This window comes from Saimiri boliviensis, chromosome 21 (genome assembly GCF_048565385.1).
Source record: "Saimiri boliviensis isolate mSaiBol1 chromosome 21, mSaiBol1.pri, whole genome shotgun sequence".
NCBI lineage: Eukaryota > Metazoa > Chordata > Mammalia > Primates > Cebidae > Saimiri > Saimiri boliviensis.
In genome coordinates, this window is record NC_133469.1 from 9,513,890 (window position 1) to 9,535,835 (window position 21,946).

Here is a 21,946-nt window from a genome sequence, read left to right on the forward strand (position 1 = left end):
GCTCTAGGGGCGGGACTCAGGGCGGTTTGAAAGGTCGGCGCGCACCGCAAGAGCTGCTGTCGGCCTTGCCGCTCAGATGTCGGTGTTGAGGCCACTGGATAAGCTGCCCAGGCTGAACACGGCCACCATTTTGGTAGGTGCCGGCGGCCCCGCTTCCCCAGCCGGCCTTTCCTCCTTGGCGGAGCTTCAGCCCCCATGTCGACTGAGCTCCCCGAAGCGCCAAGCCAGCGCGCGCCGCTGCGGCGGGGGCGGGGAATAGGCGGAGAGCCACGATTTGAACCAATCGGAGTAGCCACTCTCTGAGGTTGAGAGACGCACTCACCAATAGGTGCGCGGCGGGCCGTTTTCCAGCTTCTGATTGGCAGGTTTCCACGCCTGGACTTGCTTGTTCCGCGTCTGGACTTGCCTGGTCAGCGTCTGGGGGCCTGGACTCCTGGTGAGGCCAGTGGTCGGAGCGAGGGTCCGGGGGAGTAAAGTGCGGTGCTCACAGGCTTGCAGCGGGTCCATACCTCACCCACCAGCCTGTGCCGCCTCGCGGGGTCCGCTTCTCGGGAAATGCCCTCCGAGCCGCCTGCGCGCGGCGGCCCGATCCCCCCGGGAGTGTGGGTCGAAGGGCCAGGCCCTCCCCAGGGAATATGGTGTCCGGGGCTCTACCGCTCTCTCTGTCTCCCTGCGCAGCTGGTGGGCACGGAGGATGCTCTTCTGCAGCAGCTGGCGGACTCAATGCTCAAGGAGGACTGCGCCTCCGAGCTGAAGGTGTAAGTAGGCAGTAGCCTGGCTCACGTGTCTCTCACCCTAGAGGGATTCAGTCCTAGCTGCTAAACCCCGAGGCCCAGCGACCTCTCCTCTGACCCTGGGCCTTCTCCCAGCATGCAGCGTAGCTGGCAAGTCCCAACCTCCTTGCCGAGGTGGTGACTAAACAGAGCCCCTTTAAGGCAAAGGGAATCAGACAGGAGTGATTTGAATAGGACTGGCCCTGTCCTGCCTCTGTGCTGGCCCAAGGAGTCATGGCCACAAGAGCCTCGTGTGGTTAGGGTGAGGTCGAGAGCCCTTGACAGACCCTACCCCATGAAAGGCAGCATTTAAACGGTGGCTGTGTGGTGGGTATGGATATCTTGAGTCCTGCAATTTCCTGTTTTTCAGCCACTTGGCAAAGTCCCTCCCTTTGCCCTCCAGTGTGAATCGGCCCCGAATTGACCTGATCGTGTTTGTTGTTAATCTTCACAGCAAATACAGGTGAGAGCCAGAGGACAGGACTCAGGCAGGCCTGGCTCAGGAGTGTGCTGGGACAGTGATCTAACTTGTGATGGGAAGGAAGTGGGGAGGATGAGAGAGTTCAGGAGTTCAAGACCAGCCTGGCCAATATGGTGAAACCTCGTCTCTACTAAAAATACAAAAATCAGCTGGGTGTGGTGGCACGTGCCTGTAATCCCAGCCAGCTACTGAGGAGGCTGAGGCAGGAGAATCACTTCAACCCAGGAGGCGGAGGTTGCAGTGAGCTGAGATCGTACCACTGCACTCCAGCCTAGTGACAGAGCAAGACTTTATCTAAAAAAAAAAAAAAAAAAAAGCCAGGCATGGTGGCATGCACCTGTAATCCCAGCTATTCAGGAGGCTGAGGCAGGAGCATCACTTGAACCTGAGAGGTGGAGATTGCAGTGAGCCAAGATTGGGAAACTCCATCTCAAAAAAAAATTAATATAAAAATTAGCTGGGTGTGGTGGCGCATGCTTGTAATTCCAGCTACTCGGGAGACTGAGGCAGGAGAATCACTTGAACCTGGAAGGTGGAGGTTGTGGTGAGCTGAGATTGTGCCATTGCACTCCAGCCTGGGCAACAAGAGTGAAACTTCATCTCAAAAAATTAATTAGTTAATTAAAGGACAAGTATTTCTCCAGAGAATGTCACCCTTTTGTCATTCTCTGGCCTCTAGGATCAGAGAAGCAAGGGCTTCTGCTTTCTCTGTGGTAAAGTTTTGTTCTCTGGTTTGTTTTCTTACCCTGGCCTGGTCACCACAGCCTCCAGAACACAGAGGAGTCCCTGCACCATGTGGATGCTAGCTTCTTCTTGGGGAAGGTGTGTTTCCTCGCCACAGGCGGTAAGTACGTCCCTCACCTGCTACTGCCCACCCCCAGCCAAGGGAATGCTGGGGCGGTAGACTCCTTGCCAAGGTGGCTTGGGTGATGGAAAGAACATGTATTTTACACACTTGGGCCTGTCAGAGGGTGGAGGGCAGGAGGAGGGAGAAGATCAGGAGAAATAACTAATGGGTACTAGGCTTAATACCTGGGTGACAATAATCTGTACAACAAACCCCATGACAGAAGTTCACCTATATAACAAATCTGCATATGTATCCCTGAACTTAAAATAAAAGTTAAATTAAAAAAACAAAAGAACACATACTTTGGAATCTAAGAATGAATCTGAGCAGATAATTCTTCTGTTGCTTGGAGTTGCCTAGTGATTGCCTGTGACTTTCAGTAAAATCCAAACTCCTCTAAAAACACAAAGTACTTTGCAGTTGGGCCTCTGCCTTCTGGACTGGTCTCATCTCCTGTTACTCTGTTTCTTTGGATCAGCTTATGGTTCTCAGAAAAAGCCCTGCTGTTCCTGAGACTTTGTAATATTAACAGTGAAAATAATAATGGCAAGCCTCTTTTGAGCTCTCACTGTGAGGCAGACAGTGTAATTGCTTTTTGTATCTATGAATGTTTGAGGTAGGTATTACTACCTCAGTTTTATAGTCATAAGGTTGATTTGCCCAAGGCCCCTAGATAAAAAGTGGTAGAGCTAAGGTTCACACCTGGGGAGGTCCTGTTTCAAGGCCCATCCTCTTTTTTTTTTTTTTTTTTTTGAAACAGTCTCACTCAGCCACCCAGGCTGGAGTACAGTGGCGTGATCTCCACTCACTGCAACCACTGTCTCCCAGGTTCCAGCAATTCTCCCATCTCAGCCTCCCGCGTAGCTGGGATTACAGGCGCCCACCATTGTGACCGGCTAATTTTTGTATTTTAGTAGAGACGGGGTTTTCACCATGTTGTCTAGGCTGGTCTTGAACTCCTGACCTCAGGTGATCCACCCGCATTTTCCTGCCAAAGCCCTGGGATTGCAGGGGTGAGCCACCGCGCCCGTACTCTTTATAGTTACTCTAGGCTTCTCTCAAATACATTTCCTTTTGTTTGTCTTGTAACCCCTACATATACCTCAAAACTCAGCCCCGGTGTCACTGTAGCATGCATGAGATGTCTGACCTGTCTGCCTTCCCTGCTGAACTGTTAGCTCCTTGAGCAGAGCACCTGGCACAGATAATTCTCAAGAAGAATTGGTGAGCAAATGAAGGCCAGATAATTTCTACATGTCAACTCACTGACTCCAGAGTGACTCAGTAGGGTAGGAGCTATTATTATCTTCATTGTCTAATTTGATATTCTTAACTACCTAGAAAAGAAAGTAGAATAGGACTGTCACACTCGCAACTAGAAAGAAACTGAGCCCCAGAGCGGGGAAGTGAGTTACTCTGCCCAGCATTTCCTGAATTCCATCCAGGAAGACAGAGATTGCAGCTGTAGCACTCATCGCTTCTTTGCAGCTGGACGGGAGAGCCACTGCAGCATTCACCGGCACACCATGGTGAAGCTGGCCCACACCTACCAGAGCCCCCTGCTCTACTGTGACCTGGAGGTGAGCATGCTGATCACAGGGACCAACACTGCACTCAGGTGCGGGAAACGGGGTGGTCAGCACACAGGGGGCACATCGGGAATGCTTACCGAAGCACTGAGTATCCGAGCAAGGCGGCTCCTGAGGTAGAGGGAGACACAGGATCCTGGCGTTTCTGCTCACTGGCTGTGACCTGGGCAGGTCACCCTGAGCCTTGGGGTACACAGGTGTAAAGCGGAGGTGCTGTACATTCATCTGGAGTGCATCTTATATGCCAGGCTCTAGCACGTGCTGCCTGCTTTTCCTTTCGCTGCGTTTCTGCGTACTTACTTACAACTAAGTCTTACGTGTTTGTATTTGTGAGTCCACTCTCCTGCTGGAGTGTAAATGATTGTGAGGCCGGGCAAATGTCTGTCTCCATTAACTGATGCATCCTCATGTCCGTTGGCAGTCAGAATGCCTGATTTGCCCTTACCTCTCTGGATTGCAGACCTGATCTAGTCCTAGCCCAAGCCAGGGTACCTAGCAGGCAGTAGGGAGGTTTGTTGTGTAGGTGGGTAGATGGATGGATAGGTAGGGTGTTGGTTCTGCCCTGACTGGCTTCTGTTGGTGTTTCTCACAAGGGGAAACTAACCATGGAGGGTAGGAAAGTAGCCTTTTTGTTGCTGTTGTTGTTTTAGATAAGGTCATGCTCCGTTGCCCAGGCTGGAGTGCGGTGGTGTGATCATGGCTCATTGCAGACTCAAACTCCTGGGCTCAAGTGAATCTCCCACCTCTGCCTACTGAGTAGCTAGGACTACAAGCATGCACCACCGCACCTAGCTAGGTATTTATTTATTTACTTTTTAATGTACAGTTGAGGTCTTGCTATGTTCCCCAGACTGGTCTTGAACTCCGGGCCTCAAGTGATCCTCCCACTTTAGCCTCCCAAAGTGCTGGGATTACAGGCGTGAGCCACAGCGCCTGGCTTTCAGCCGCTTTTTTTTTTTTAGACGGAGTTTCGCTCTTGTTACCCAGGCTGGAGTGCAATGGCGCGATCTCGGCTCACCGCAACCTCCGCCTCCTGGGTTCAGGCAATTCTCCTGCCTCAGCCTCCTGAGTAGCTGGGATTACAGGCACGTGCCACCATGCCCAGCTAATTTTTTGTATCTTTAGTAGAGACGGGGTTTCACCAGGTTGACCAGGATGGTTTCGGTCTCTTGACCTCGTGATCCACCCGCCTCGGCCTCCCAAAGTGCTGGGATTACAGGCTTGAGCCACCGCGCCCGGCTCAGCCACTTTTTATGCAAGATAAATCCTGATGACTTTTTGCTAAAGAGGCATCAGCAGGAGTTGATATGTTCCCCACAACCCCCAGGGGTCTACTGAGGGGTCTCAGGGCCTACGCTGCCCCACCTATGCACCAGGCCTGCTCCGTTCCTTTGGAAACCTGTTTATTGGTTTTGAGATGTATTTTGAAGAGTTGTGTTTCTGCTCTGTTCTGGGTCTTGTGCCTGTTACCAAAGGCAAAGTGATGCAATGCAGGGAGAACCGAGTCAGCACATGATCGGTCACCACCAATCCATCACCGCCATCTAGACCAGGGGCCCTTATCCTGGTGTCAGGACACTCCTCTGGTGATAGCAGTCTGTGACTGTCACCAGTAGAAATGGGGGTGTTTTCTTTCTTTCTTTCTTCCTTTTTTTTTTTTGAGATGGAGCCTCCCTCTGTTGCCCAGGGTGGAGTACAGTGGCGTGATCTTGGCTCACTGCAACCTCTGCCTCCTGGGTTCAAGTGATTCTCCTGCCTCAGCCTCCCGAGTGGGTGGGATTACAGGCACCTGCCACTGCACCTAGTTAATTTTTGTATTTTTGATAGACACAGGATTTCACCATATTGGCCAGGCTGGTCTCAAACTCTTGACCTTGTGATCCAGTTGCCTCGGCCTTCCAAAGTGCTGGGAGTACAGACGTGAGGCACTGCGCCAGGACTAAATGGGGATGTTTTCGTATCACATTAGGATTGGTCAGATCTTATCACTGCCTCACATGGCAGCAGCTGTCAGACCTGCCCCTCAGTCGATGCATCCATCACGATACACACTTGACTCTGTCACACATTTGTTTCCCTATTTGATGACTACCTTTAGAGCCCCTGACCAGATCAGCGCTCTGATCTCACAGATGGGAACCTGAGGCCTGGGCACACCTCAAGTGCCTGTCCCTGCCAGGCTTTCCTCCCAGAGAGAAGAGGTGACTTTCTCAGGGTCATACGGCTCGTGAGTGAGGGGTAGAGCCAGCTGGTGGGTATGCAGCTGTCTCTCCCGTCCTAAACTGCTGACCATGTGACTTTGAGTAGGTCACTTTCCCTGCCACAAAGTGTTAGTTTTCTCATCTCTAAAGGGGAATCACCATCTTTGCTCCATAGTTCAGGTGCTGGTGGGGGACAGTGGTGCCTGCTCGCCTTGTGACAAGTGGTGCAGTTCTGTCTGTGGTCACGAGGTGGCGGGCCAGGCCAGGTCCTGGGCTCTCTCATGGCCTAGGCAGGAAGCAAGAGGCCCAAGCCTGGTTCCAGCCAGCAGCAGGAGCTGCAGAAATGCCTGCTCGGAACATACACCTGCATCCCTCAGATGAAGGACCCAGGGTTTGAACTGGCCTCGCTTTTCATCCTGGTGTTGTCCTCTTTGAACACTCTTCTGCATAATTGAGTTTGAGCCCTACCATATATCTTGAGGCCTTTGCGTGGCAGGAATTATCCTCCCCGTTTCATTGATGAGGAAACAGAGGAAGGTGTGTGATTAACCCAGTGAAATAATGTCCTAGGTCTGCTGGTAGGGCTCTATGCTGGACCCCGGGAACACAAATGAGTCAGATATGGGCCCTACCCTCTCAGAATCTCATGAAATAAACAGACATATAACATACGCAACAGCAGAAGGAGCTTTGGGAGTGTGGTGGTGAAATTAGGTCATTTCTTCCTAGATGTCACGGGCAAAGTCATGATTGTAGTCAGACCTGGGCTTTTGGGTCACGTCTCTGGAGTGATGTGGATTGGAGGAGGCCTGGCCAGAGGCAGGAGGCTGGGTCGAGCTGCTGCAGGAGGCAGGTTGTAGAACCTGAGCCTCAGCAGCTTAGAGATAGATTTCAGGGACAAAGCCCACCAAATCTGGAGTAAATTTATTCAAAAAATACTTCCTGAGTTTCTATAGTGCCAAGCACTGTTCTAGGTTCCAGGAACACAGCACAGAGGAAAACAGTATAAAAAAAAATCCAGCTTCTTGCAGGGTGCAGTGGCTCATGCCCTACTGTAATCCCAGCACTTTAGGAGGCCAAGGCGGATGCAAAATGAGATCAGGAGTTTGAGACCAGCCTGGCCAACATGGTGAAACCCCACCTCTACTGAAAATACTGAAAATTAGTGGGGCATGGTGGCTGGTGCCTGTAATCTCAGCTACTCAGAAGGCTGAGGCAGGAGAATTGCTTCAACCTGGGAGGCAGAGGTTGCAGTGAACCGAGATTGTGCCACTGCACTCCAGCCTAGGCGACAGAGCAAGACTCCATCTTGGGAGGAAAGAAAAACCCAGTTTCCTGCTGGGCGTGGTGGCTCACACCTATAATCCCAGGGAGGCTGAGGTGGGAGGATCACCTGAGGTCAGGAGTTTGGGACTAGCTTGGCCAACGTGGTAAAACCCAGTCTCTACTAAAAATACAAAAGTTAGTCAGGCATGGTGGCACATGCCTGTAATCCCAGCTACTCTGGAGGCTAAGGCTGAACCCAGGAGGCAGAGGTTGCAATGAGCCAAGATTGCACCACTGCACTCCAGCCTGGGCAACAGAGTGAGACTCTGTTTCAAGAAAAAAAAAAGTCCCAGCTTTGTTCTAGTCAAGGAAACAAACAGAGTAAATGATTTACTGGAAAGTGGAAGCGTGGCATGTCAGGTGGTGGTAAACAGGCAAGAGTTAGACAGGGTGACCAGGAAGCATCCCTGCAAACAGGACTTTTAAATAAATAAAGACCTGAAGGAAGTAGGAGGGCAGGCCACGGAGATACTCGGTGGCAGGAGGAACGGCAGGCGCATGGGCCATGTGTGGAACTTGCCTCATGTGCTCCAAGTCCTGAAGGGAGGCCTGGGTGGCTAGAGCACAGCAGCAAAGGGCTGGTGGGGAAGAATCAGGAACAGTGGGGCTGGATCAGTAGGGCCTGGTGGGGAGCTCCTGGAGGGCTCAGGGCCAGGGAGGGATGTGGCCTGCCTTGGGTTTTTTTTTCCATGTGGAGACTTGCTCTGTCGCCAGGCTGGAGTGCAGTGGCTCAATCTTGGCTCACTGCAACCTCCACCTCCCAGTTTCAAGTGATTTTCCTGCCTCAGCCTCCCAAGTAGCTGGGACTACAGGTGTGCTCCACCATGCCTGGATAATTTTTGTATTTTTGTTTTATTTTATTTTGAGACAGAGTCTCGCTCTGTTGCCAGGCTGGAACACAGTGGTGCGACCTCAGCTTACTGAAACCTCCGCCTCCTGGGTTCAAGTGATTCTCCCGCCTCAGCCTCCCAAGTAGCTGGGACCACAGGCGCGGCACGTTCCACCACACCTGGCTAATTTTTTTTGTATTTTTAGTAGAGACGAGGTTTCACCGCATTAGCCAGGATGTTCTCTATCTCCTGACCTTGTGATCTGCCTGCCTTGGCCTCCCAAAGTGCTGGGACTACAGGCATGAGCCACCACACCCGGCAAATCTTTGTATTTTTAGTAGAGATGGGATTTCACCGTGTTGGCCAGGATGATCTCGATCTCTTGACCTCATGATCCGCCCACCTCAGCCTCCCAAAATGCTGGGATTATAAGCGTGAGCCACTGTGCCCTGTCCTGACTTGGGTTTTAAATGGACCCCTCTGGCTGCTGGGAGGAGAGCAGACTGAAGGGAAACTAAGGCAAAAACGGACAGGTCCAGAAGTTCTTCCTAGGGGAGTGAAGCGTGGATTCAGTGCTGGCCAGGGAAGGGAACGATGGAATGGTCTGTGACACTGGCTGTTTCCAGGATAGAGCCAGCAGACCCTGCTGTGGCCAACCCATGAGGCATGAGAGAAAGAAGAGTCCTCCCTGACTCTGAAGGTTTTGGCGCTGACTGGAAGGACAGAGTTGTCTTTAGCTGAGATGGGGAAACCTGCAGGAGGAGCAGGTTTTGTGGGGCTTCAGGGGCTCTGTTTTGGGCATGCTAAAATTAAGGGGTCCATTAGCCACCTAGGTGGAGAAATCAAGTAAACAGCTGCATACATGTGTTACATTCACAGGGAAGATCTGGAGGTGTACTTTGGGTGTTAATAGCAACTAGGTGGTTTTAAAGCCACAGAACTGAAGGAGGTCACCTGAGGACTGAGTGGGAGAAGAGACTGAAGGACCAAGCTCTGGAGCCCCAGCCTGTAGATGTTGGGAAAAGGCAAGGGAGCACCCTGTGTGGGGGAGGAACCCTGAGTGAGCATGGGGGTCTGGGAGCCAGGTGGAAAAAGCATTTCAAGGAGGGAGTAAACAGCAGTGTTCGACTCTGCCAATGGCGCCAGTGTGGTGAGGACTGAGACGCTGACGCTGGGTCTCATACCAAGGAGGTCATGCTGACAAGTGGTAGGAGTAAGAGCAGGGTAGTTGAGGATGCCTTGGTCTCTAGTGCTCCAGTTTCAGTGGGTGGTGACACCCCGGCCTGCCCCCAGCTATAGAGGAAACAGAGGTGAGATGCTTCTGCGGCTGCCTGTTGGCCAGGGGAAGACACTGAGCAGCGTCATTTGTTCTTCAAACGAACGTGTCCAGAGCATCTGTGCCCAGGCCTTGGACAGTCTTGTCCCTCTCTGGTCCCACAGCTCCCCTAAGGCCATTCCTTTTTGATGGCACTTTCTTATCCATGGTGAGGGCCACCTACTGTCCCTCCCTCCTTCCCATCGCTGTGTCTTATGCTCCCTGGTCTTGAGCCTTTGGGGCTTCTGCTGCCCAGGCATTGGTCAGAAGCAGCTCTGGTTCAGAGCTCAGCTCTGCAGTCACCGTGTGACCCTAAAAAGTTCAATCGGCCTACCCAGCCTGAGCCTTCATTTCCTCTTGAACAGGAGATCGGGCTCTGGATGTCTCGGGAGGTGGTTTGAAGGATTGGGGAAGCTGAGGCAGTTGGAAGCTACTCTGAGGTGTGGTATGAATGAGGGCGTGGCCATGATGGGCAGTGGTGCCCTGAGCTGCCCCTGAGTCTCTGCCCCCAGCCCTGCTCTGGCAGCCCCTGCAGCTGCTCTGGGTAAGGGAGCAGGGCCAGCTGTTGAGTTCTGTCTCACCGCTGTTCTCTGCTCTCCCCGCAGGTGGAAGGCTTTCGGGCCACCATGGCACAGCGCCTGGTGCGCATGCTGCAGATGTGCGCCGGCCACGTGCCTGGTGTCTCGGCTCTGAACCTGCTGTCCCTGCTGAGAAGCTCTGAGGGCCCCTCACTGGAGGACATGTGAGGGCAGCTGGCCCTGGGCTGCTCCTCCCCATGGCTTCTTGCTGACTCCATACACATTCTCTGTTGAGGATGTTGAGGGCTTGACAGCCCCAGCTCAGCCCTCAGTGGTTGGTTCCCTGTAGTGCCCATACTCTAGCAGGGAGAGCTGGGCAGAAGCAGCAAGGGGCCCAGCTGATGGGACTCCAGCCCCCTCCCACTCCCACGCTCACTCTCGAAGATTCTTGTGTCTTTAAGTAGCTGGTGTGTTACATCTCCATTTAAGGTTTCCTTTGAACAAAAGGTCTGTGGCTAAAAAAAGTTTAAAAATCACTCGTCTAATTTACCACTTTGACTTTGCAGACGAGGAAACTGACTCAGAGCAATTAAGAATAGGGCAGGGTGGGTCTGGCACAGCAGCTCACGCCTGTAATCCCAGCACATTGGGAGGCCAAGGCAAGCGGATCGCTTGAGGTCAGGAGTTTGAGACCAGCCTGGCCAACATGGTGAAATCCCATCTCTACAAAAATACAGAAATTAGCCAGACACGGTGGTAGGTGCCTGTAGTTCCAGCCACTCCGGAGGCTGAGGCAGGAGAATCGCTTCAACCTGGGAGACGGAGGTTGGAGTGAGCTGAGATTATGCCACTACACTCCAGCCTGGGCAACAGAGTGAGACTCTGTCTTCAAAGATAAGAAAAGAAATCACACAGCAGAGTTCAAAAACTGGTACAAATAAGGAATTGCACCATGTTGGAAGTTTGCAAGAAGTGAGAGAAGCTGGCTGGAGGGCTTGTGTTTGGTTTGATGGTGAGAGATTGTGCAGTGACCATTGTGTTCCTTCTTCCTTGGGTCTCATTGGAAATGTGTAAAGGCACCAACTGGACTCTAGGAGTCCTGTAGCCAGGTCAAGCCTCCTGCGGCTGCATGGAGCAGGCTTGGCACATGGGAACTTGGGGGTGAAGGGAGTGTCTAGAAGGAGAAACCTCAGGAAGAGAGCCGGGTCCTGACTCCCTTGGAACCTGACAGTGCCCTCCCCACCTCCACCCTGCACGTGCCACGGACTGCCCTCAGGCCTCAGGATGGACCCTGCTTGAAACCCTGGGCAGCACCTTGGACCTCAGGGCCTCCGCACCTTTTTTTTGGTTGGTAGAGATGGAGTCTCACTCTGTTGCCCAGGCTGGAGTGCAGTGACGTGATCTCAGATCACTACAACCTCTGCTTCCTTGTTCAAGCGATTCTCCTGCCTCAGCCTCTGGAGCATCTGGGATTACAGGCATGTGCCACCATGCCTGGCTAATTTTTATATTTTTAGTAAAGGCAGGGTTTCACCATGTTGGCCAGGCTGGTCTTCAACTCCTGACCTCAGGTGATCTGCCTGCCTCAGCCTCCCAAAGTGTTGGGATTACAGGTGTGTACCATTATGCCCAGCTAATTTTTCTATTTTTAGTAGAGATGGGGTTTTGCCATGTTGGCCTGGCTGGTCTCCAACTCCTGACCTCAGGTGATCTGCCCACCTTGGCTTCACAGAGTGCTGGGATTACAGGCGTGAGCCACTGAGGCCAGCCTGAGGCCTGTTTCTCTGTTTTGATGTCACCATCACAGCTGGACCCATGCCCTTCACTAAGGGGTGGGCTACCTCCTAACTCCTTGTAGGTGTCAGGGATGTGGCCCTGTCTGCCCCTAGGTTCCTTCTGGAACTTAGCCCAGGCCCCACCCCTAGTGCTCAGTAAAGGGTTGTAGTTACCTGGCTGACTTCCTGGCATATCCTTGGGCTCTGCTGAGGACGTCAGTCGTGTAGATTCCAGTCAAGGCCCCACATGTCACCCGACATTTGCAGGGCCCATTACGCTTCACAGAGCTCTTCTCATACAGCAGAGCTATGAGGTAGATCACGTTTCCCCAATTCACAGTTCATGAAACAGACCTTTGTCATGGGAGGTGTCACAGTCACACAGCTAACCAGCAGCAGAGCCAGTCCCAGTCTTCTGCTTCTTCCCTCCAGTTTTCCTGTGTGCCTAATCCTTGAATAAAGGTTTGGAGGCCGGGCACGATGGCTCATGCCTATAATCCCAGTACTTGGGAGGCCAAGGCGGCAGATCACTTGAGGTTAGGAGTTGAAGACCAGCCTGGCCAACATGGTGAAACTCTGTCTCTACTAAAAATGCAAAATTAGCTGGGCATGGTGGCGCACATCTAATCCCAGCTACTTAGGAGGCTGAGGCAGGAGAATCACTTGAACCCGGGAGGCAGAGATTACAGTGAGCCAAGATCGCACCATTGCACTCCAGCCTGAGTGACAGAGCGAGGCTCTATGTCAAAAGAAAAAGGGGTTTGGGCATCTCCACTGGGCAGGCCCTGAGCAATACAGAGGGTGGAGACACCCCGTACCCCATAGAAAGCAGCAGTCAGCAAGCCACGGTTCCTGCCTCAGGATGGGACCACTAGGACACAGCATTGAGGGAGGGCACAGGGTGGCAGGATAGGCCAAGGGCAGAGGCCCTTAGTGTGAGAACAGCACAGTCCAGGCACTGGGCCCAAGCAGGCCTTCGCCAGCAGCGATAAGCCCCTTGGGCACTTGGTCGGGGAAGCCAGCCTCTGTGCTGGAGGAGGGGTGACTCCAAGGCGGAAGGAAGAGGCTGGAGGTGAAGCTTCATATCCGTCCCTAAAGGGATGGGCAGTAACAGCAGAGGCCTGGAAGGCCAGCCTTCCCAGAGAGTGACATTGTCTTCAGCCCCTCTGTCCTGGGCCAAAAAGGGTAGCTTTGCAGTGTGACTGGGCAATAAAGTAGTCTTTGGGGGGCTGATGGAGTTAGGGGTCCAAGCACGGGAGGAAGGCAGTGTAGATGCAGCCCGCCTGCTCTTCTGGGATGTCACTTTTTGCTGGAGACATACAGAGGCCTTCCCCACACCCCCTACCCCGCCCCCCAGCCCGCATGGGGCACCTCTTTCAGGTCCCTGTGCCACATTTTCCTTGCCACCTGGTACCATTTAACAAGAGAAGTGGCATTGCATTCTCCAGCCAAGGGGTTGGGAACCTTCCAAGCACTGGGGAACACAGTGCTGTCACTGCCGCCAGCTCCCAGCTGAGCTTGGCAGGGGCCCTGGAACCGACAGGCCTCCCCTCTGGAGTTGGGGGCTGGCCTGCCCTTGCCTCACAGGAGAGCTGAACCACACTTAAATGGCAGGCAGGTGCCCTCAGACCTGCTGTCCCTGGAAGGTGGGGGATGGGTGGCCAGAGAGTGGGGTTGCTTCATGCCATCTGGAGACCATTGATATTGTCCAGGAGACAATTCGACCGAGGGAAGTAATGGAAGATCAGTGTGTGCCCGGAATTGGTGCTTGGTACTGAGTGGAGGTGGAGGGAGATGGGAGAGGCTGGGCTTTGCTGCTTGCTTGGTGGCATGACCTCAGCCAGGTCACGCACCCTCAGCAAGCCTCAGTTCCTCAGCTGTAGCGTGGCACCAGGCTTACTGATGCCTTTCTTCTTAGCTGGTTGAGGACTGGCAATGAAGAAGCCACTATTTTATGTATATATTTAGAGATGGGGTCTTGCTTTGCTGCCCAGGCCGGTCTCAAACTCCTGGCCTCAAGCCCATTATTTTTATTTATTTTTGTTGAGACAGTCTCGCTCTGTTGCCAGGCTGGAGTTCAGTGGCGTGATCTCGGCTCAGTGCAACCTCCATCTCCCGGGTTCAAGTGATTTCTCCTGCCTTAGCCTCCCAAGTGGCTGAGATTACAGGCCTGTGCCACTATGACTGGCTAATTTTTGTATTTTTAGTAGAGATGGTGTTTCACCATGTTGGTCGGGCTAGTCTCAAACTCCTGACCCCATGATCCACCCGCCTTGGCCTCCCAAAGTGCTGGGATTACAGGCATGAGCCACCACGCCCAGACTTTTTTTGTTTGTTTTTTTAAGACGGAGTCTCACTCTGTCACCCAGGCTGGAATGCAGTGGCACCATCTCAGCTCACTGCAGCATCCATCTCCTGGGTTCAAGCCATTCTCCTGCTTTAGTCTGCCGAGTAGTTGGGCCTATAGGTGTGTACCACCATGCCTGGCTATTTTTTTTTATTATTTATTTTTAGTAGAGATGGAGTTTCACCATGTTGGCCAGGCTGGTCTTGAATGCCTGACCTCAAGTGATCCTCCCACCTTGGCCTCCCATAAGTGCTGAGATTACAGACATCAGCCACCATGCCCGGCCTATTAAAGACTTCTATACGCGCCCCCCACCCACCTTTTTTTTTTTTTTTTTTTTTTTTTTTTGGAGACGTAGTTTTGCTCTTGGCCAGGCTGGAGTGCAATAGCACAATCTTGGGCTCACCGCAATCTTTGCCTCCTGGGTTCAAGTGGTTCTCCTGCCTCAGCCTCCCGAGTAGCTGGGACTACAGGCATTTACCACCATGCCCGACTAATTTTGTATTTTTGGTAGAGATGGGGTTTCTCCATGTTGGTCAGGCTGGTCTTGAATTCCAGACCTCAGGTGATCCAGCCGCCTCAGTCTCCCAAAGTACTAGGATTATTGGTGTGAGCCACCGCGCCCGGCCAGCATGCTCTACTTTTAATTCACTGAATACTCTTTTGGAAAAAGATAATTTGGGCCCGGTGCAGTGGCTCATGCCTGTAATCCCAGCACTTTGGGAGGCTAAGGCAGGTGGATCACGAGGTCAGAAGTTAGAGCAGCCTGACCAACATGATGAAACCTCATCTCTACTAAAAAATTATCCAGGCGTGGTGGCGCGCAGATGTAATAACGGCTACTCAGGAGGCTGAGGCAGGAGAATCGCTTGAACCTGGGAGGCGGAGGTTGCAGCCACTGAACTCCAGCCTGGGTGAAGAGCGAGACCCCATCTCAAAATAATAATAATAAAATAAAAAGATAACTTGGGGTCTTCAGAGAGAAGGGAGTCTCTTGATTTTTGTGCCCCCAATTCTCCTGAAAACAGCCTCACAATGGCTCTGATGCAAGTACTACTAGGACATATTCCAGATGAGAAAACAGGATTTGAGGGGCAAGGGCCCTCTCAAGATGAGCCAGCAGGTGGGAGGGGCCTGCAGGGGGTCTGTGTCCACCTCACTGTGAAGCATGGCCTGGGACAGGGTGGGGTAAGTGAGGGCACTCTGTGGATGGGACAAGCACAGTGTCTTGGGGGAACAGTCCTTGGGGACAGAGAGGCCCCAGCACCCCAGATCTGGTTGTGAAACTGCTCTGAGGCCTGGAATACACACTGTACTTCAAAATCAGTTTTCATCTTAATTATGCAGTAATACCCAGAACACTTGCTCAGGAAAAGCCTGCAAACAATACAGAAGTGTGTGAGTGACAAAGGGCGTTTCCCCCAAGGTCCCCAGAGGCAGCCTCTGTTTTCCCTTGAGAGTCTTTCTTTACTGCCTCGTTCTGTGCCTTTGCCCCCTTGTGTGGGTGCATATAGAAACAGCCTTTTTGGTGTTCTGGGAATGGGGTCGTGGGTCGTCCGGTGGAGATTGCTCTGCTGGCTGGCCTGGGCCGGCAGGACTTCAAGTTGCCTCTCTCGGCTCTGGCTCCAGCTCTTCTCATGACACCACCGGGATCACCCCTTGTGGGGATTTCCTTTTTCCTTTTGTATTTAAAAGCTCCCGCAGGGTGCGGTGGCTCACGCCTGTAATCCCAACACTTTGGGAGGCCGAGATGGGTGGATTTCCAGGTCAGGAGTTCAAGACCAGCCTGGGCAATATGGTAAAACCCAGGCTCTACTAAAAATATAAAAATTAGCCGGGCGTGGTGGTAGGTGCCTGTAATCCCAGCTACTTGAGAGGCTGAGGCAGGTGTATCGCTTGAACCTGGGAGGTGAAGGTTGCAGTGAGCCAACATCACACCACTGCACTCCAGCCTGGGCAACAGAGCGAGACTCCATCTCAAAAAAACAAAACTCCCACAAACAAGGACAGTGCTACAAAGGACCCTTCACTGGGGACAGCGGAAAGGATGCAGTGTTGTAGGTCTCTGGAAACTGGGAGGGGGCAGGCGTAGCCAGAAATCAATACAAAGTCCTGGTGAGGCCAGAGCAGTGCGACTCAGAGGCAGAGGCCTGGGATACTCCGATCCTGTTCCTCCCTGAACTCACACCGGGGGAGGGCAGGTCATGCCCTTCCATTAAGCAGTCACCAATCTGCCTGGGTCTTTATGGGCTGGAGCTGCCTGTCCTCAAGCCCTCTGCTCCGTGCCTGTGCACTCCAGCACTTCATGGGTACCGGCCAGGGAACCCCAGTCACTCTAAGCATGGCCGTGGGATAGGGGGCATGGGCCCTCCATGTGACCTTAGAGAGTAGACCACTGCCCCTTAACCACAGGGAGTGGAGCCCCCACCTCTTGGGGGCTGGGTGTGTGAAGTGGAGGGAGGCTGTAAGGCCAGGGTGGAGAGTGGGGAGAGGAGGAGAGGTCCGCTAGGGCCAACCTCCCAGGCCTTATTCAGGATGCCACACAGGAAGGCCCTTGTGAATGCACAGGGCGACCCCTGAGCAGATGCCTCTGGTCATTCACCACTCACTCACTGAGCACCTACCAGGCAGGCGCTGTTTGAGGTTCTGGGGAAACAGCAGGGAAGCAGAGAGGAAACCCAAATGGTACACAACATTGTGGGTGGGGAGGTGAGGAGTGCTGGAGAGAAAAAGAAGAGTGGGGTGCCCGAGGGTTAGGGGTGCAATATCAAATGGTGAGGCAGAGAAGGCCTGGTGGATGGAGACCTTGGAAGAGAGGACAGGGTGGAGCGATTCCCCAAGGATGTCTGGGGGAAGCAGACAGGGCCCAGTGACCAGGAAAAGGTCACTGTGCAAAGCATCTCCCTATCCAGGCCACTCCTCCCACAGCCCTGTCATGGCCAGTCACACTTTACAAAGAGGAAAAGCAGGCTAGAGAGGAGAGGGGCCCACCAGGCAGCCCCCAAGTCTGTCACACTACACACATCAGTGGGGTTCTCCTCCTGTTTGCGGACAGTGGCAGGGAGAGGGGTGGGGGTAAAGTCCAGGGATCTGTGTCCTCACAGGGAGGCTGGTCAAGCATACTGGAGGAATAGAGCTGTGGTACCCTTCTGGGCCTGGCTAGCTCGCAGGGGCCCCCATGCCACAGGCATCCCCTCTGATAGAAGAGGGCGGCCCAGGGAAGGCTGACACCTGTGCAGGTCTGGGGCTCTAGGGAGCACCCACCCACTGTCCCCCTGGAGCTGCCCTCAGCGGCCCCTGGTCTACAGCACCAGACTCGGGTGTGACCCGCAGACTCAGGGTCCATGGCCTGGCAGCCCACTGCATTGTCTCCCTCTGCCTCCACGTGTAAGACCACCTTTCACAGCAACTCTCTGCCTGTGTCCTGGCCTCAGGGGACAATGGAGGGAAGGGGCTAAGTCTGCAGAACCTTCTGGAAAAGGTTTCTTTGTGCTGGAGCCCTGTCAACAGGCCGGGCCCAGCGCCCCTGGTGTGTGTGGGTTGGGGGGCAACTGTAACAGGGCTTTGTCTCAAGAAGCCCCCACCTCTCCTCACCCACCAGCCCACTAGAGCACAGCTGGCCAGCTGGCACTGGGCCACTGGGAGCGTGGGCGGGGCAGGCATGGGCAGGCTCTTGTTTCTCTCTGAGCCTCACAAGGCCCGAAGAGGGGGGCAGGTGGTGGGGCTCGGAGAGGGAAGTGGGCCACCCCAGGTCACATTGCAGATTGGCCACAGACCCCGTTGGTGGGACTCAGAGGCTGGGTCTGTTCCCACTGCACCACTTCCCCTCTGCGGCTGGGCTGCTCCTGCCTCTGCTCACTGGGGTGCAGGAGACAGGGCCCAGGCTGCGGAGCCTCCTGCCTTGCTAGGAAGCCCTGCCTCCTTGGTAGGGATGGGAAACACTATCAAATTGGGGCCTGGACCACTGGCCATGGAGAATATAAGCTTCCCAGGGGGCCCAAGGACTGCTCGTAGCCAGGTGGCCTGAGGGGGACAAATGAATGTGTGACTCCAAGTAAGCTCTGCCCCTCTGAGAGTGGGACCCAAATACTACCTTCCTCCTAGCTTACAGGAGCAAGGATGAGGTAGCTGCTAGGCCCAGCTGAAGAGATGCTGCCTCCAGGAGCCTCGGCTCCACATTCCCAGTCTGTAGGGCTAGGGGGTCCTTGCCTGCCTTCAACAATGGCCTCCAATTTGTGACCACGTCATGACCATGGCCAGCCCGAGACATTTGACATTTGTTTAAAGCTGTTAAAAATAATAGGCTTGGCTGGGCCCAGTGGCTCATGGCTGTAATCCCAGCACTTTGGGAGGCTGAGGTGGGTGGATCATGAGGTCAGGAAATTGAGACCATCCTGGCTAACACAATGAAGCCCTGTCTCTACTAAAAATACAAAAAAGTAACCTGGTATGATGGTACATGCCTATAGACCCAGATACTCAGGAGGCTGAGGCAGGAGAATCGCTTGGACCCAAAAGGTGGAAGTTGCAGTGAGCTGAGATCAGGCCACTGAATTCCAGCCTGAGCGACAGAACTAGACCCTGTCTCAAAAGAAAAAAAAGATTAATATACTTGATTTAAGAGCTATGGGAAATAAAGAATACAAGGGGTGAACTAACATTTCCCACATTGGTCTGATTGTGAATTCCTCTTAACTGTTGTGTCATCCATGCAGTGACACAGCCTGCTGCAGCCCACCCCGCTACCCCATTTAGGAGGCCCAAGTGGAAAGGTTCCTGTGAGGCCAGGCACCTGCACACATGACAGACACGAACCCTGCAGGCCTTTTGTCCCGGCACCTGCCCAACATGGGCACATAGGAAGCACCCGGCAAACATTTGTGTCACATGAATGGGTGTCTCATTTGTGTCTGCTGCTCTCAGCAGCTGGCCTCTCTCTCTGGCCAAGGTGAGGGACCCTGGAACTCTGACAGTGGGTTCCAGCCCTCCCACTCTCTGTCCCTGAGAGCAACCTCCTCGAATCTCTGCTGGAGTCAGAGCAGCCAGCGCTTCTGCTGTGAAACGCAGACCTTGGGCAGATGGGCCCCCTCCTCCTAACTCCTGTAAATTCCCACTCCGGCCTCACTGGGCCACCGTCTCCAGGGACAGGTTCCCTGTTCCTGGGTTCCCACAAGCCTCGGTCTGCTCACATGGCTGGCACAAGGGCTAAGTGAGTGGCCTGGGACTCAGGCCTCTGCAGACCTCACTAATGGGTAATAGCACCAACAGGAGTGGAGGTGGAGGTGGAGGTGTGGGTGTGGGTGGCAGGGTTGTGGCCCAGTCTTCTGGCTTTGTCCCCACTCCTCTGCCCCACAGAGAGGCTTTTCCTGCTCTGGCTCCCCTCCAGGTTCCTGCCCTCCATCTCCATACCATACACCCACGCTCACCCACACCTGCCCCACCCCCATATCACCATACACCCACACCTGCCCCCGGCCCCACTTCTCCTTTACAGCTCCCCTCCGCCTACACCTTCCTGTGTGGGAGCTGCTGGCCCGTGCACAGGGGATGGAGAGGGTGGGCCAGCGCCCACTAGTCAGGGCTGGCTGACTGGAGTTCTTTGTGAACCTTCAGGGTCTCCCAAACCAGAAACCCAGGGGCTGGCCTTGCTCCCCTCACTCCATGACCAGCCACTGCATCATCCCCTACTCTGGGCCACCTGCCCTGAACCTGGGCCACAGTGCCAGAGAGAGGGGCCCTTGTAGCTACAGCTAGGAATCTCTCTCCTACCCGGATGCCCCCAGGCTCTACAGGGCCCAGGGCCTGGTGCCCTGCCCACCTGCAGTCCCAGTGCTCCCTCCCTCCCAGCATCCCCTGTGGCAGTGGCCATGCCTGTCCCCAGAGCAGCTCAGGCTCCCCCTTCACCTCTCCAAGCCTTAGCCCCTGTGGCATTCTGCCTGGAGTGTTTGCCTCCACCTTACCGCTGCTCAGGGTCTCCCTCTGCCCCCAAGCTCCCTCCCCTGCCCCTAAGTCTCTCCTCCCAACGTGCTCCCCGACCCCTGAGTGCTTAGGGGTCTGGGTGGCACACGTGGCACTTAACCCCATGCTCCCTGCTGAGTCCTGAGCTCCCGGAGGCGCCTCCAGCCCTGGCCCTGGGGAATAAGTTGCATGTGACCAGGAGGGTGTAGGGGGCTTGTGTGTGCATCTGATGCTCAGTCTGAGAGAGACACGTGGGTGAGACACTTGGGGACCCCAAACACGGGAGCAGAGATAGGAGGGGCCCAAAGTGAGACATGGAGGTCAGCAGAGGGGACACATAGCCCTGGAGGAAAGGAGTCGGGGTGGGTGGGCCTCCACCGCAGTCAAAAGCCCCTTGCTCATATGCAGATCTACCAGGGTGCTCCCTGCTCAAAGCCCTAGTGGCTCCCTCATGTCCCCCAGCCACAGTCCAAGCTCTCTAATGTGCTAAAGCCCCAGTCCAGCCCTTCAGTCCCAGCACTCCCTGGACTTCCTGTTTGGGTCTCCAAGCCTTTGCTCCCCGCTTTGGCCTTCACCCCCATCTGTGCCATAGACCTCACTCCATCTGGCAAACACCTCACCATCACCTCCTCCATGAAGCCTGCCAGCCCACTTTCCAGGATGACATGAGCCAGTGCCCTTGCTGTGAGGCTGCCTTCCCCCATCAGCACAAGTGAGATTCTTTCAGGGCAGACCCCCTGCTACTTGGACCTGGTACAAGTGTCTGATGCCAGTCCAGTCATGGTGGCTCATGCATATAATCCCAGCACTTTGGGAGGCTCAGGTGGGCAGATCACCTAAGGTCAGGAGTTCGAGGCCAGCCTGGCCAAAATGGTGAAACCTCATCTCTTCTAAAAATACAAAACTGCCGGGCGCGGTGGCTCAAGCCTGTAATCCCAGCACTTTGGGAGGCCGAGACGGGTGGGTCACAAGGTCGAGAGATCGAGACCATCCTGGTCAACATGGTGAAACCCCGTCTCTACCAAAAATACAAAAAATTAGCTGGGCATGGTGGCGCGTGCCTGTAATCCCAGCTACTCGGGAGGCTGAGGCAGGAGAATTGCCTGAACCCAGGAGGCGGAGGTTGCGGTGAGCCGAGATCGTGCCATTGCACTCCAGCCTGGGTAACGAGAGAGAAACTCAGTCTCAAAAAAAAAAAAAAAAAAAAAAAAAAATACAAAACTTAGCCGGTGTGGTGGCCCGCACCTGTAGTTCTAGCTACTCTGGAAGGCTGAGGCAGAAGAATCACCTGAATCCAGGAGGCAGAAGTTGTAGTGAGCCAAGATCACCCACTGCACTCCAGCCTGGGCAACAAGCCGTTTCAAAAAAAAAAAAAAAAAAAAAAAAGCAGGTGTCTGATGCCCCCAACCAGCTCTGTCCCAGAAGGGCACAAAGATTCTCTCTAGTGGAGGAGACAGGAGCACCCGGGGCCATGGAGCGGCCTTGGTGAGGCAGAGTGGAGGAGCCACTCAAGGTGTGTCCTGGCTGTAGGGCCCATCCCCCTCCCTGCCCCAGAGGAGGCTGTTGTCTGTCCCCAGCCTTGTCCCAGTACCCAGCAGACGGCCCGTCCAGGCAGTGCTGGTTGAGTGGCTGAATGGGAAAAGCCCGGGGCTCAGGGCCCGAGGAGCGCGGTCCCACCCAGCAGGAGGGGGCGGGGAAGGGCGGAGTGTTCCACCCCCCCCCTCCCGCCCCTCGATTCCACCGCAAGGGCCCGGGAGCCCCACTCAGCCTCAGTCCCCAAGGCTCATACGGCAGTGCTGGCACCATGAGGCGAGGCCCCCGGAGCCTGCGGGGCAGGGAAGCACCGGTCCCCACGCCCTGCATCCCGACCGAGTGCTACGACCTGCTGGTCCGTAAATGCGTGGACTGTAGGCTCCTACGCAAATCGCCGCCGAAAACAGGTAAGGGGGACCCACGGGGCGCGTGGCGCTGGCAGCCGCGGGG

General features: G+C 54.4%; 2 protein-coding genes across 7 annotated transcripts in view; both read left to right on the plus strand.

Moving 5' to 3' along the window:
• CENPM (centromere protein M) lies at window positions 1–21,184 on the plus strand. 4 transcript variants are annotated; one of them, XM_003932817.4, is made up of 6 exons: window positions 1–133; window positions 679–758; window positions 1,144–1,236; window positions 2,019–2,098; window positions 3,593–3,684; window positions 9,971–21,184. In XM_003932817.4, exons 1-6 carry the CDS (start codon window positions 77–79, stop codon window positions 10,109–10,111), a joined length of 543 nt encoding a protein of 180 aa, XP_003932866.1. In that variant the 5' UTR covers window positions 1–76; the 3' UTR covers window positions 10,112–21,184. The 4 variants fall into 4 exon arrangements, with proteins under 4 accessions (XP_003932866.1, XP_074247376.1, XP_074247377.1 ...); XM_010343400.3 differs by lacking the exon at window positions 1–133 and adding an exon at window positions 320–436; XM_074391275.1 differs by lacking the exon at window positions 9,971–21,184 and having other exon boundaries at window positions 3,550–3,611.
• TNFRSF13C (TNF receptor superfamily member 13C) overlaps window positions 21,099–21,946 on the plus strand; it is an 11,275-nt gene continuing 10,427 nt past the window's right edge. For 2 of the 3 annotated variants that reach the window (XR_012515525.1, XM_074391273.1), the window contains exon 1: window positions 21,099–21,903. Coding sequence is in view for 2 of the 3 variants with exons in the window: in XM_074391273.1 (XP_074247374.1) it covers window positions 21,597–21,903 (307 nt within the window). In the remaining variant the exon portion in view is untranslated. The remainder of the gene's footprint in view (window positions 21,904–21,946) is intronic. The other variant, XM_074391274.1, reaches the window with a different exon arrangement.